Genomic DNA, 13,480 nt, shown 5'->3' on the forward strand with positions numbered 1-13,480 from the left:
GCTAAACGAAGCCAAGCGAAGCTAAACGAAGCTAAGCTAAACGAAGCTAAACGAAGCTAAGATAAACGAAGCTAAACGAAGCTAAGCTAAACGAAGCTAAGCTAAACGAAGCTAAACGAAGCTAAACGAAGCTAAACGAAGCTAAGCGAAGCTAAACGAAGCTAAACGAAGCTAAACGAAGCTAAGCTAAACGAAGGTAAACGAAGCTAAACGAAGCTAAACGAAGCTAAACGAAGCTAAACGAAGCTAATCGAAGCTAAACGAAGCTAAACGAAGCTAAACGAAGCTAAACGAAGCTAAACGAAGCTAAGCTAAACGAAGCTAAGCTAAACGAAGCTAAACGAAGCTAAGCGAAGCTAAACGAAGCTAAACGAAGCTAAACGAAGCTAAGCTAAACGAAGCTAAACGAAGCTAAGCTAAACGAAGCTAAACGAAGCTAAGCTAAACGAAGCTAAGCTAAACGAAGCTAAACGAAGCTAAACGAAGCTAAACGAAGCTAATCGAAGCTAAACGAAGCTAAACGAAGCTAAACGAAGCTAAGCTAAACGAAGTTAAACGAAGCTAAACGAAGCTAAGCTAAACGAAGCTAAGCGAAGCTAAGCGAAGCTAAACGAAGCTAAACGAAGCTAAACGAAGCTAAACGAAGCTAAGCTAAACGAAGCTAAACGAAGCTAAACGAAGCTAAGCTAAACGAAGCTAAACGAAGCTAAGCTAACCAAAGCTAAACGAAGCTAAACGAAGCTAAACGAAGCTAAGCGAAGCTAACCGAAGCTAAGCTAAACGAAGCTAAACGAAGCTAAACGAAGCTAAGCTAAACGAAGCTAAACGAAGCTAAGCGAAGCTAAGCGAAGCTAAGCGAAGCTAAGCGAAGCTAAGCTAAACGAAGCTAAACGAAGCTAAGCTAAACGAAGCTAAACGAAGCTAAACGAAGCTAAACGAAGCTAAACGAATCTAAACGAAGCTAAACGAAGCTAAACGAAGCTAAGCGAAGCGAAGCCGCTCTAAACCACTCTAAACCACTCTAGCCACTCTAAACTACTCTAAACCACTCTAAACTACTCTAAACCACTACGCTAAGCGAAGCGAAGCCCTAAGCGAAGCTAGGTTTCCTTGTAAAAACCATGAGTTTCATCGAGTTTTCTGAGTTTCATCGAGTTTTCGTTAGATTTATGCAAATTAGTGTTCTTGTAGCAAACTTTTGAAAATAGTGGTGGATGGGGAATTTTATGCAAATTGGTATATTGGCTGCAAACCATTGAAAATACTTGTTTTATGCATGATAACGTTTTTTCAGAATTTATGCAAATTAGTATTTTGGAAGCAAACCTTTGAAAATGGCGGACTTATGCAAAAAAATTGGTTTGCTGTAAATTTATGCAAATTAGTAGCGTCCTCAATTTTCAAATTCGAGCGGAAGCAGACGTCTTGTCAGTGGTCACATTGGTTACCATGGAGTATATTTATCGGAGTAAATATTTGAATTTGCACTGTGATTATATTACAGATGTCTCCTATAATACTGCTCCATGGTAACTTATTACTAGCAGACTAATAATGAGGTAGAGTAGTTCGCATCAGTTCAGTCCTTAAGTTATGAGCGCTGATCTGTCAGTCTGGGAAAAAATTTCTTGGCGTGAGTCGGCTTCGTTCGTGACGGAGAAGTTATTTATCTACAATGTTAATTTGATAAATTAGAGTTAATTTTAAAACCAGATGCTTAATCCGAAAGGCGGTAATAACGTGAAGAATGTAGGATTTCGCCATGTCGCTTCGAGATTAAATTGGTAAGTTAGAGAACCAAAAAAGTTTATTTACGACCAAGGCTAAAGTTCCATGCCTTCAAATCGAAAGTTCCAAATAATTTTATTTTAATGCCGTTGGATCATTTGAATGAATTAACAATTTTGATTTACTAATTTCTAACAAATGTTGATAATCTCAGTCGAAACAACCGTATTCGTGGCTCTCCCGAAAGATTATCACCTACAATAATCCCAATGGCTCATCAAGAGGAAGATTTACAAAACCGTTGTTGCGGTGGCCGTTACTGGTTCATTAAAGACATATGCGGCATAATTTGCGCGGTTATGACCTGGTTTTTGGTTTTATACGCCGACTATGTTGTAGTATTTGTCATATTATTGCCAGGACCGTATCCCTATTATAGCGCCATTAACTTTGTTACTTATCAATTTATTGCTTCGTTGGCCGTCATTTCTCATATGAGAACTATGTTTACCGATCCAGTATGTTCTATTTTTTCATTTTAAACCCCTATTTTTTAGTCAGGACTGAATCCCCAGTGTTTGCGTCCAATTTTCAGGGTGCAGTTCCTAAAGGAACAGCCACGAAGGAAGCCATTCAGCAGTTAGGCTTAAGAGAAGGTGTTGTTGTTTATAAATGTCCAAAATGTTGCAGTATCAAACCGGAAAGAGCGCATCATTGCAGCGTTTGTCAGCGATGCATTTTAAAAATGTACAATATACTCGTTTATTTTCTGAGTTGAAATTTGAGTGTAACCTTTGATCCCTGTGTTTAATTTAGGGACCATCATTGTCCTTGGGTCAACAACTGTGTTGGTGAAAAGAACCAAAAGTTCTTTGTATTATTTACTGTAGGTTTTCTATTTCATTTCCGTTAAAGGACTTAATTTAGTTAAATTTAATTAAAATTAACGCACGCAGATGTACATAGCCACAATTTCAACATACTCTTTCATTTTGGCTGTCAGCCATTTTGTCATGTGCGTTAACAGTGAATGGAAAAGTGCGCAGACGCCAAAGATTTTATTACCGTATTAATTGTTAATGATTTTAAATATGAAAAATTAGAATGTTCGGCCCATTCTCCGCCAGTGACGATTGTCCTGTTGTTATTGCTGATTTTTGAGGCGTTGCTCTTTGCAATTTTTACCATGGTTATGTTTGGGACTCAATTGCAAGCAATTTGGACGGATAAAACAGTAATTTTAACCATAAAACCTTTTTCTTTATCAGTTTCCCGGAGTTGTTTTTAGTTTTCTTTATTTCTTTTTTGCAAACTTGTTTATGCTTTTAACATTACTTAACCAAGGGAATAGAACAATTGAAAAAGGAGGCGGTCCGCTGGCAACGCAGATCAGCTTGGAGGAGTGTTCGAGCTGTGTTTGGACGTTTCTCCTTGGCCTGGTTCTCTCCCTTTACGAATCTACCAATTGGAGGAAGGGTTGACGGATCTCTACACTCAGTTTAACCATTTTAAAATCATCGAGATTGGGTAAAATGAAATTAACTAATTAACAATCAGTGCGCGTTTGGGGATATTAGTACCGTAAAGCCAAGAAAGTTTTGCTGATAAACTTTTTGAAAGACAAAGCTTTTGTTATAAAGACGCTCTCTGGAGACAAAGAACTTTAATTTTAATAATGTTTAACTTAAGTTTAACGTTAATTGATTATATATTATAGAATAGTGTTTATACAATCTGGTTTGACAAGTTTTGACGACATTCCAGGTTTTAATTTAATTACGTTTTACACAAATTAACATTTATTGGGCCAAAAAAATAGGTTGAAATTAAATTATAAAATAGGTTAAAAAATTAGGTTTATTCATTTAAAGTTGCCATCTCCCCAAAATAGGTTAGGTTTAGAATGTAAACGCTAAAATGCATCAAAAATTAGCGAAAATTTGAATTTCCCCCTCAAAAAAATCGGGAAATTGGAAATATGTGTTAGATTAGCATTAAAAATACCCCAAAACATAGCAGTAAATAGGTCATTTAAATATCTCGAGAGGTTTGTAGGTGTAAAGCGAAACTTATCATCGCTAATTGTGAGTCACAAATGACAAAGCTTGGAGATGATCGGAACATTTAGAAGCTTAGTGACGTAAGTAAATAGGATTTTTAAAAGATATACACGCAATAACCATTTACATTTGGAACAAAAACAGTAAAACACCCTCCAAAAACACATTTTAATAGAGAAAAATTCAAACCTAGGGTGCTTTTTATAAGAACTAGGGCATTTTATCAACGTTTCCCCTCGACACTCAAAGAAAAAAAAACACTAGATTTTTAAATGTTACAAAAATTACTCTTAAGTGTAGTTTACACGCGAAACGTAACGTTGGCTTTTTCTAAACGTAAATTAACGCTTCTATGATGAATGTTTATCATTTTCTACAACAAACAAACAAACAAAGATATGGTAATAAACATTGATTGTCAGGAAATATTTTTTAGCAGCAACTAACGATAATTGTGCCTTGAAAAATGTATTTAATATTTATAATACAAAAATATGTTCGTAAAATAATATTATTAATAGCCGTCCTTATAATTCCCCCAAAACAAGGAAACAAAAAAAAAATCCCCCTAAAAATGTCCCCCTCCCCTCCCCCATAGGCTGCAGCATGCGTATATATTATAAAAACGGAAACGGCGCTACTATTCTGTATAAAAAAATGTAATATTTAATTGTAAATTAATTATTATTATGGTGAAATAATAATGTTTCAGAAAAAAAAAGAAACTTTTATTTAATTGAAATTAGTTTTTTATTGTGGAGAGGAATATGGGATTGCGCGATGCAATTGGATTGAGAAGTTGTTGTGGAGTTGGGCCTTGGCTCAACCCATGGCCACCATCTTGGATTATTTCAGAAGCCTTAGTATGACGTCATACATGCTATTTGTCTGACGGGAATACAGTGGTACTAAGCGGGAAGGAGCTACAGGGACGTGACGGCAATATTGGTACTGTAAAATGTATGGCCTGAGCTGACGTCTTCCAATATGGTCGCCAAAACTGAGGTAAGAGATAGGAGGATGTGACGTCACGGGAAAGTTTGTAGTAGCAGACGATGGGGCTCTAATTAAAACGCAAGTATTTTTAAATATAAAGACCATAGTTTATTTAATTAATATTTAAGCATCGTAATTACATAATATAAGCGTATAACATGTATCCGTTCATTAGATTCAAGAGGTGTTAGTTTAATTATAGTTAAATTTGTAAGAAAATTAATAAGTCCTTCATTTAGAAATGGAATCTTTCAATTCCTTCATTAGTACCGAGCCAATGACCATTTTCTCGCAATTAACGGCGATCTGTCCTTTACCGTTATCTAAAACTTGTACTGATATCAATACGGGGGATTTAGTTGATAATGTTTGTCCCGCGAAACGTAGTTTAGTCGGGGAAGGATCGATGCTTGTTATTTGAAGAACGTTTGCCGTTTCGTAGACTTTAGAGATTAGCGTTTTGTCGTTATTGTTGCAACCTTCGGGCAAACTGACTTGACTAACGTTCTCGTTCATTCCTTTAAGTTTATCTTGCCAGTTGCTAAATTCCGATTCGCTCAAAATGACTGGTTGAATTATCTCCCCAATTGGCGCCTTGATGGTCAATTTGAACGTACGCTTGTCGGTTTTTAACTCAAAACCAGCCGGGTTAGTGCTTTCATTGTAGTCAATCCCTAACGTGGCTAACGCGGTCGAGTTGGGTGGCAATGGAGCCATAGCGGGAAAACCCTTTATATCGACATTTCCCTGCTTCTTATCAGGGATCGATATGCCTTTAATGGGATCGGGACTTTCGTTCTTAAAGGTTAGCTCGATGGTGGTCATTTTAGTCGAGTAGATATTGCTGCTACGCGGAAAACGGTAGGTGACTGTTAACCCGTCACCATTGTAACGATTCAATAGTTCAATCTGTTTTTGCGAAACCCAAGCGGGTGCGACGGCGTTAAGTTGAGGTTGGGTCAGGTTGTTGTCCAAGTTGCGGAGATAAGAGGCTGCTTGAATGGGAATTGCGCCGGGTGTAATTGAGGTCGTTTGCATAACTGGGACCGAGACAGAGTCGTCCAAGTCTAAAAGGAGGTCCAAGTTGGATTTAGCTTGTTTTTGCGGTTTAGGCGAAGGTTTCTTTCTAATGTTTGCGTTGCGATTATCGGCCACGCTTGACGACTCGTCCGAACTGATGTCGTCTTCAGATTCGCTTTCAGAGCTTTCCTCCGAACTGGATTCTTCCGTTGATTCAACCTTCTTCGATTGAATTTTCTTAATTGGTTCGCTTTCTTCCCCAGAAGATTCTTCGGAACTCTCCTCCGATTCTTCGCCACTTTCGGATTGGCTTTCGTCTTGGCTACCCGATTCGGAATCCTCTCCGGAACTTCCTCCAATGTACTCGTGAGATCCTTCGTCATCCGAGTTTGATTTACTACCCGAACTGGATTCTGTTTCACTGTAGAACGAAGATTTTTTCACAATCTTCTTAGGTTTCTTCATAATTTTGGCTTCCTGCCACGGCGCGGCCACTTCGACGTTACGTACGCTGGGATCAGGGGCCACTTCGGGGAAGTCTGGCAGTTTTTGGTAACCGCTCGCTCGACCATTGATGTAGTGAGACAAGGAACCCAAATGGAATTGGTCCCGGTCCTTGAACTTTGATTGGAGGATGGGAGCGGGTTTGGTAGCTAGTAGAACTCTCTTGGCGTACTTGGAGAGGACGTGGTTACCTTCTCCTTGAGGCATGATCAATTGACGAAGGAATCTTGCGCGATCTCTGATGTCGTAGTTTTGATCATACTTAGCCAGGCTAAAAACGTATTGACACAGAAGTCGCGTTTGTTTCGGGTTTGTGATAAAGAGTTTCGCCGCCAAATTCAGGGTTTGAAGTTTTACGATGTCCTCCTCAGTTACGAAGGTTTTGGCCACTTTCCTCAGGACATCGGGAGCGATTTTAGGGACCCGATCGGCGTACTCTCCCAGTAACCATAAGATGGAAGCCCTGGCCATGGGGACAGCGATGGAATCAACCAGTTTGGCCATATGAACAATAATGTTCTTGTATTCGCTAGGTTGAAGTTGCAGCAGTTTCTTGATGACAACGACGCTCTCGGCAACCACTAACTCGTTTCGATTGGATAGTAACAATACTAGTCCGTTTAAGCAAGTATCCGTCACCTCCGAGATAGTACTGGCGCATCTTCCTATGGCTTGTATTGTGGCGGCCACAAATTCCATATCAGGGCTGCCAACATACGTTTGGAATTCTCGAAGGATGACCGAGACGTTCGTTTCGGTGGCTAGGTTGGTGAGAACCTCCAGTTTAAGTAGTTTAATGTGTGTCGGCTCGCTGGAACGTACGAAAAAGTTCTTCAAGTACGGTTCGAAGATTCCCTTGTTGGTCGTGGTAATGGTGGCGATGTTGCTCAGGACAACGGATTGGACTTCGCGATGGCTATGAAGTAACCTGATTAGAGCCTTGGCGATGATGTTAATTTCGTTCTTAGGAGATATGTAGTAATACAGTTGGGCCACAGCCATAACGACGGCCGCGTTACGACTTTGAAGTAATGGTTTACAGTTTCTAAGCAGTAACCGATGGTCAGGGTCCATGACGTAAGCTTTCTCTTCGGATTCTTCTTTACCCTTTGATTCGTCCGAGTCATAGAAATGTTTGTCGTCTTGGGCTTCGCTACTAGCACCGCCGTTTTTATTAGGGTCCATGAACTGCGTCCTAGCGTATCTGGTCAGCATATGGATGATAATTACTTGTCCCCATTCCTCAACGTCCACCAATAAGTTGCACAGCTTCCTGTAGTTCTTATGGATCAGTTCGACTCTTTCTGGACAGACTTCCTCAAAAGCCATGACCGCGCTGCCTACCACTAGTGTGGTTTTATCAGAGAGTAGTTTTTCGATGACTTCAATCAACTGGTCCCGTTGCTCAGGGTCTAGGCTGTACAACTTGGGAATGGCGTGGGCGGCCGTCTTGCGGACGTAAGGTGACATGTCATTGGCGGAATCCTTAATAGCCAACATCATGATTGGGACAATGACGTGGACGCGGATACTAGATAATACTCTAAGAGCGCTGGCGCGGATTAGTTGGTTAGGATCTTTCAAAGCTCGTTGGAAAGTACTGATGGACAATAGAGCCAAATCTTGTTGTTCCTCGGCATATCGTACCAGATAGACATACACCAGTTTTTTTACCTTAAAGATAGTAAAACCATAATCATATTAACTGCTGGTCATAAGGACCAGCGCCAAAAGCCCCTCCCCTTTTAGACAGAATAAACAATCATCATCCAATCACCAAGCCGTATGCCGTAATTATCCCAAACTGGTATGTACTATGTCTTACCTCCAAGTTCTTGGACACAACGTTCTTGACCACAGCTGGAAAGAGGTCCGACGCGTCTTTACCCTTGGCCACCATTCCAATAATTCTTTTCATAGCTTCTAATTTCAAGCCATCTTTGTTTCCATCTAACATATTCTTCAAGTCCTCGTGTTTTCGAAAGTCCGTGGCGAAAAAACCACCGGCCGCGGGGTCATTGGCGTATTCAATTGAGTTTTCATTGGCACCGGGTCCTTGGGCCGCGTAACTCCCATTCTGCGCCATTTTATCACTGGCCGACGGACCCGACGACGTTAATAAATACACATGACGAGAAACCAGAGATATAGCCATAACGACAACCTAACTTGAACGTAATAATAGAGAGGGCTCTTCTACTTCTAACTACCTTGTACCTAAATCAATACTGTTTGAATAACCTGTACTTGACACGTATTCATCTATCCATGAGCCGCTTTTATACGGAAATTTACGCCTGACACCTGTCGGCTATAAAATTCCACCTCGTGTTTCAATTAATTTAGATAAATTTAATTTCAGGGATGTTTATAGGTTCTTGGGTAATTTTTTATTATGATTTTTTTAATTGTAATAATTATGAAAATTATATTGAAATTGGAGCTCCATTAGGCGCGGTGCTAGGGAACTTATGTAATGAAAGCGGATTAAAATAGGGGGATAATTGTAGAATAATTAAAAATTAATTACCAATAATTAATAGATGAAAGCTCTATATTATTATAATAAAATTCAAACTTAATGCCATTTAAATCCCATAAACAAACCACTTAATTTTCCCACGCTGCTAGTTTTAGTTATATTATTTAATTTTAACGATGTCATTAAAATTAATTAAATGCTGGGTAAAGCCCAACACGTAGAATGCGGTAGCGAGCGAAACAAAGGGAAGATAATAATAAATCAAATATTACTATAATCTTTATTTATAGTGAAGTTTAATTCAAAAATAATTACGTATTTGAAAATATGAAAAATTTACGTATTGCATGAATGATTTTGAAGACATCCTCAGACGGAAGATCGCTCTTTTCCCTAAAACCGAGGTGACATTTAATAGTAGCAGATGCGTCTTCCTCGAGTCTAAAAGTTAACCTTGAAAATTATGTCGTGAAAGTTAATTTTGTTATTCAAGGAAAAACTTGTCAGAATTACTAAATTAAACATCCTATTTTTCATGATATTTAATTTTAACTTCATTTCGATTTTAAAACTCAACGATGATGGAAGTTGTCGTCAATTTCTCCGCAAATTTTTAAATAATTTGCCCCCCAAAATGGTGAGTCTCTCTTTTTTGTATAAAATAGTTTTAATGTGAAATTCATATTGATGAGAAATGCCAATTTAACATTTAAAAGTGTCATAATTTGAGAAAGTTTTAGTCTAAAATGTTTTACGTGTCTAATATTTTTGTCAAGCGAGTATACTCTAATGTAACAATTTTACTACCCACTTTAGGAGTTCAATTGCAAGTACACCGCGATAAGTATCTTGCTAACGTTGACCGTATCGGCTGAACTCGTCGGTTGTGACCACGCGTCAATCAGTGGTAACTTGCCACTAGCAACATCGTCGCGTTTGTCTCAAAATTTGCAAAGCAATGGAGGAGCTACAATCTACCTTCAACAATCCTCGGCTCAAAGCAACCCAGCCAGAATTGTCCTTCGAAATTCTAGTCCTCCCAATATTATCGTAGAATACGTCACGTCACGCGGAGGCGGTGAATTGACCAACGAAATTCAAACTGAATACGGTCCTGGTACAACAATCATTATTATCCAAGGAGGAAGTACCGGTACCTCGTCAAACGGCCCCCAAGCGCAGTCCGAGGATGCTCGCACTAGAATCGTGTACCAAACGAAAACGGTGTACCATCATCAACCACAAATAGCTCAAGGTTTGCAGCCAAGCATGGGACGTAATTACGGAGTGGCTCAACCGACAGCTACGCACGTATCCTACGTACCCCAACAAGTACTCGGTGGTCCAAGTGTAAACTATGGGCATCAACCCGTCAATCCTCATACTCACGTCTCGCAATTTCCACCTCCTCAAGTCAACCAAGTACAACCACCTCCTCACGTTATTCCCAACACTATGAATCACGGTGTTGTTCATGGTCCGTCTTACCAAGTACCTTACAATCAAGGGCCTCCGTTACCCGTACATGGCGGTATAGAATCACCGCGAATAAATATGGGAACAATACCTCAACCTATAAACCAACCACCAATTGGTCCAGTTTCTTCACCAACTCACGGAGAACAACCATCGAGAACGTATGGACATAACGAACAGAGACATCCGCCGGTAATGCATCAAACCACAGCTATGCCTCAAATACCACCTTCCCAAGTACCGATTGTTTTACCATCGATCGAGCCGACTTATCCAACTATTACCACACCTGATCCGATCAACAACGAACCAGTGGTACCACAAAGGAAACCAGTTAACAGAGATGTCGTAACGGGAACGTCAAAACCAAAAACTACTACCAGGCCAACAAATAGACCTTCAACTACCAAAACGCCAAGAAGGACTCATCATAGCCGACCCGAAGATCGCAACCACGAACGCGAAGTCGAGGACAGCGTCCCGTTACCCGGTCGTCGAGTACCTTGGGCTGAAGAACGGAGCGTAAGCGAACGCGTACGACACGATCATAAGCCCAAAGATACCAATCAAGGGTTAACTTATTTACCGAAAGAGAACTCGACGACTGATCAGGATTCTAACGATAAAGAAGTTCAAGGTTTGCTGGGTACTTTATTTACTTCTTCGGACGACGCCTTGCTCAAGAGAAACTCGAGAAGTTGGAGGCGACGTGACATAGATTTCGAAATGATTTACAAAGCTACGCCCGAAGAGTTGAAGAAACAGTATCAAGATTACGTCATCTTAACCAAGTTATTCGGAGGGGCGAGAGAGACGAATTTAAACGGGAACCAGCCCTCGCCCGCGGTCATCGAGAAAGTTGAAAAACTGGCCTTGCCTCGGATTCTAGTCTATGGAAAGGTTCCGGCCTAAAACCGAACAATTCTCCCACGAGTAAAGTGAACGAGTGTTCGCGTTTTTGACAGAAATAATTCAAATCTCGAGTGAAACGAACTCGATTCTTTATTGAACTAAATTGTTAAGAGGTGTTTTTAAAAACCACTCGAATTAATTTCTTAACAATGTCAACGCCCAGCGTACAATTTTTGGGTGTTTCTTCGAACTTTTGCAAAAATTATGAAATGGTGTTTTACAATAATATTGTTTTTAACGAAACAAATTTAAGTCTTTGAGTGATTCGGAAGACACCAAAAGTCACGTTGAGAAACCGCGAACAAACTATAGTATTTGGGGGACTTAGAAACAATGGGAACTTTCACTTTTATTTTCCAAAATGTTTAATTGAAATTCATTTTGTCCAAAGCTTAACGAAAAAACTGTTTCACTTTGTAAATTGAACTCTCATCATTTCAAGATTTTACGCGGAGCTCTTACCCTCTTAAACCCTTGTAAAAAGCCCCCTTTTCAATGTTCTAAGTGACTATAGATTTTAATAAAGCGCGTTACAGCGAATTATGGTGTTTAGTAGAGTTCTGGGTAGCGAAATCTGACGTCTTTATTCACTAAAGGCGGTCTCTGAGACTTCTTATACTTATTCTCGTCAATAGGTACTTGGACTCCATTTTGCGCGTCATAAATGGTGCTACCAACCCTCGTTGGTGGCGACCGTACCCTCGACTCTGTTCTGGTAATTGAGTTGGGTACGTTTACTCTGGCGTTTGAAGAATAGTTACTATAACTGTCCACGTAGTCTTTCCTCGTGGGTGGCAGGGGTGAATCGTTGGGACACCTGCGACAATCACAAAAGGGGAAACCAACCGGAAGTCCTCGAGATCTCGAGTAGGGTATAAGTACCAATGCGATGTCCGGGTCTGGCGAGTGAAGGTTGTTGCCGCTTATGGGTTTGAATCCTTGTCCCGCGGAATCCTGGCGACTATACGATTGTTGATAATTCTGGTTTTGGTTAAAGTACTTGCGGACTTCCTCCGACCCATTACGACGACGAAAGTCTTGGGCTAGATACGGGGCCAAGATGGCGTCCAACGGGTTAAAGTTAGTAGCCATGACAGTGCCCGGTATTTGCGATAAGGACTTTAAAACTGTGTAAAACACCATCTAAATGACGGGGGAAAAAATAGATTTCAAAGGGATACAAAAATGTTTCGAGTGATAATTATATTTAAAGGGATACTAAATATTTTTGATAAAGCTAAGAAAGAAACTTACGATTGTCCATAGCGGAGAGAAGCTGGTGCGAGGTGTCATCCTTCCGTTTTGAGGACTTACGAGTGCCAAAAGGCGAGAAACTATTCCTTAAATACCTTTTGATATTGAGAAATCTTTATTATTTATATCAGATAATATCGTTACGTATTTTTATCGTTATTTAAACGTATCTAGTCTCTTATCCAAGCTTGGGTCCCTCGATACGTTTAAAATAACCGGGGAGCCCCATATTAAATATATCTCAACATTTAGAGAAAGAGATTTTAATCTGTTGTCTGAATTAAAACTAATAAAGCGAGGCTTATATTTGTAAGGCCTTTATTACCGCCTCTTTATTAGTTCTGGACTTTGAACAAAAGTATAACACGCTTCGTTGAATTTTATTAAGTAATCCTATGTTAAACTATGTTTATTTTTTGGGGTTTTGAGATAAACAAGTTGGGAGTATCGGGTATAAATAATTTACCTAGCTGTTAAGATGAAAAGAAACCATCTGTAACTTTACCAGAAGGGGATAATAGAAGAAGGATGACACTCTCTAAATACTTTAGTTATGTAACATGATTCTTCCCAGGCAACCCCTTTTTGTTTTCTCTCCCGCTCATCAAACGTCAGCTGGGTATCACACCGTGCTAAGGTGAATTCTATAACTGTTTGCTACTAAATCCTCAGCAATCAACCCACAAACCTCGATTGTCTTGACGTGGGACAAAACTCCACAAGCTCATGCGCCTTGGCAAATAGTTAAGCCTTATAGAGTAATGATGAGGGAACTATTTATCGGGTTCCTGATTCGATTTAGTAACCTTGCTATAATAAATGTAAAATGATGTTGGGAAGAAGAATCATGTTACTATTACCCCGCCTCTTTGTGGTACACTTCTCTCGAGGAGAAGTATTATATTTTTTGGTAAAACGCGAATCTAGTACTACATTATGGAACCGAATGGTAACGTAGATTGAAGTGATTGCGACTAAAAAAACATCTAATCTCAATTCAGGATTAAAATACGATACTCTGAAAGTAATAAATATCTGGAAATATTGA

At 39.6% G+C, this 13,480-nt stretch overlaps 3 protein-coding genes across 3 annotated transcripts; 2 read left to right on the forward strand and 1 right to left on the reverse strand.

Moving 5' to 3' along the window:
- The first annotated feature begins 1,589 nt into the window (after positions 1 to 1,589).
- On the forward strand, positions 1,590 to 4,530 carry LOC149588317 (palmitoyltransferase ZDHHC3). Its single transcript, XM_089863051.1, has 7 exons — positions 1,590 to 1,784; positions 1,943 to 2,246; positions 2,324 to 2,475; positions 2,545 to 2,614; positions 2,685 to 2,766; positions 2,832 to 2,962; positions 3,073 to 4,530. The coding sequence occupies exons 1-7, from the start codon at positions 1,714 to 1,716 to the stop codon at positions 3,229 to 3,231; spliced, it is 969 nt and encodes a 322-aa protein (XP_089719177.1). The 5' UTR covers positions 1,590 to 1,713; the 3' UTR covers positions 3,232 to 4,530.
- Positions 4,531 to 4,869: 339 nt separating this feature from the next.
- On the reverse strand, positions 4,870 to 8,463 carry rb (adaptor related protein complex 3 subunit ruby). The gene is made up of 2 exons (XM_089863049.1): positions 8,134 to 8,463; positions 4,870 to 7,982 (listed from the first exon to the last, which is right to left on the reverse strand). The coding sequence occupies exons 1-2, from the start codon at positions 8,461 to 8,463 to the stop codon at positions 5,016 to 5,018; spliced, it is 3,297 nt and encodes a 1,098-aa protein (XP_089719175.1). The 3' UTR covers positions 4,870 to 5,015.
- A 163-nt stretch (positions 8,464 to 8,626) lies between these two features.
- Positions 8,627 to 11,553, forward strand: LOC149588319 (uncharacterized). Its single transcript, XM_089863050.1, has 2 exons — positions 8,627 to 9,427; positions 9,607 to 11,553. Exons 1-2 carry the CDS (start codon positions 9,326 to 9,328, stop codon positions 11,176 to 11,178), a joined length of 1,674 nt encoding a protein of 557 aa, XP_089719176.1. The 5' UTR covers positions 8,627 to 9,325; the 3' UTR covers positions 11,179 to 11,553.
- Positions 11,554 to 13,480: the final 1,927 nt, after the last annotated feature.

This window comes from Phalangium opilio, unplaced genomic scaffold, assembly GCF_054372755.1.
Source record: "Phalangium opilio isolate 3A_F unplaced genomic scaffold, DU_Popi_V2 ptg000662l_1, whole genome shotgun sequence".
Lineage (NCBI taxonomy): Eukaryota > Metazoa > Arthropoda > Arachnida > Opiliones > Phalangiidae > Phalangium > Phalangium opilio.

What these genes read in the sequence shown, in the direction of transcription:
- LOC149588317 (XM_089863051.1), top strand. Translation starts at nt 1,714, where the DNA reads ATGCTTAATCCGAAAGGCGGTAATAACGTGAAGAATGTAGGATTTCGC. An exon ending in GTCGCTTCGAGATTAAATTG is followed by an intron (nt 1,785 to 1,942) that starts GTAAGTTAGAGA and finishes TGATAATCTCAG; the next exon opens with TCGAAACAACCGTATTCGTG. An exon ending in CAGCGATGCATTTTAAAAAT is followed by an intron (nt 2,476 to 2,544) that starts GTACAATATACT and finishes TGTTTAATTTAG; the next exon opens with GGACCATCATTGTCCTTGGG.
- rb (XM_089863049.1), bottom strand. Translation starts at nt 8,463, where the DNA reads ATGGCTATATCTCTGGTTTCTCGTCATGTGTATTTATTAACGTCGTCG. An exon ending in TTGTGTCCAAGAACTTGGAG is followed by an intron (nt 7,983 to 8,133) that starts GTAAGACATAGT and finishes ACTATCTTTAAG; the next exon opens with GTAAAAAAACTGGTGTATGT.
- LOC149588319 (XM_089863050.1), top strand. Translation starts at nt 9,326, where the DNA reads ATGATATTTAATTTTAACTTCATTTCGATTTTAAAACTCAACGATGAT. An exon ending in ATAATTTGCCCCCCAAAATG is followed by an intron (nt 9,428 to 9,606) that starts GTGAGTCTCTCT and finishes TACCCACTTTAG; the next exon opens with GAGTTCAATTGCAAGTACAC.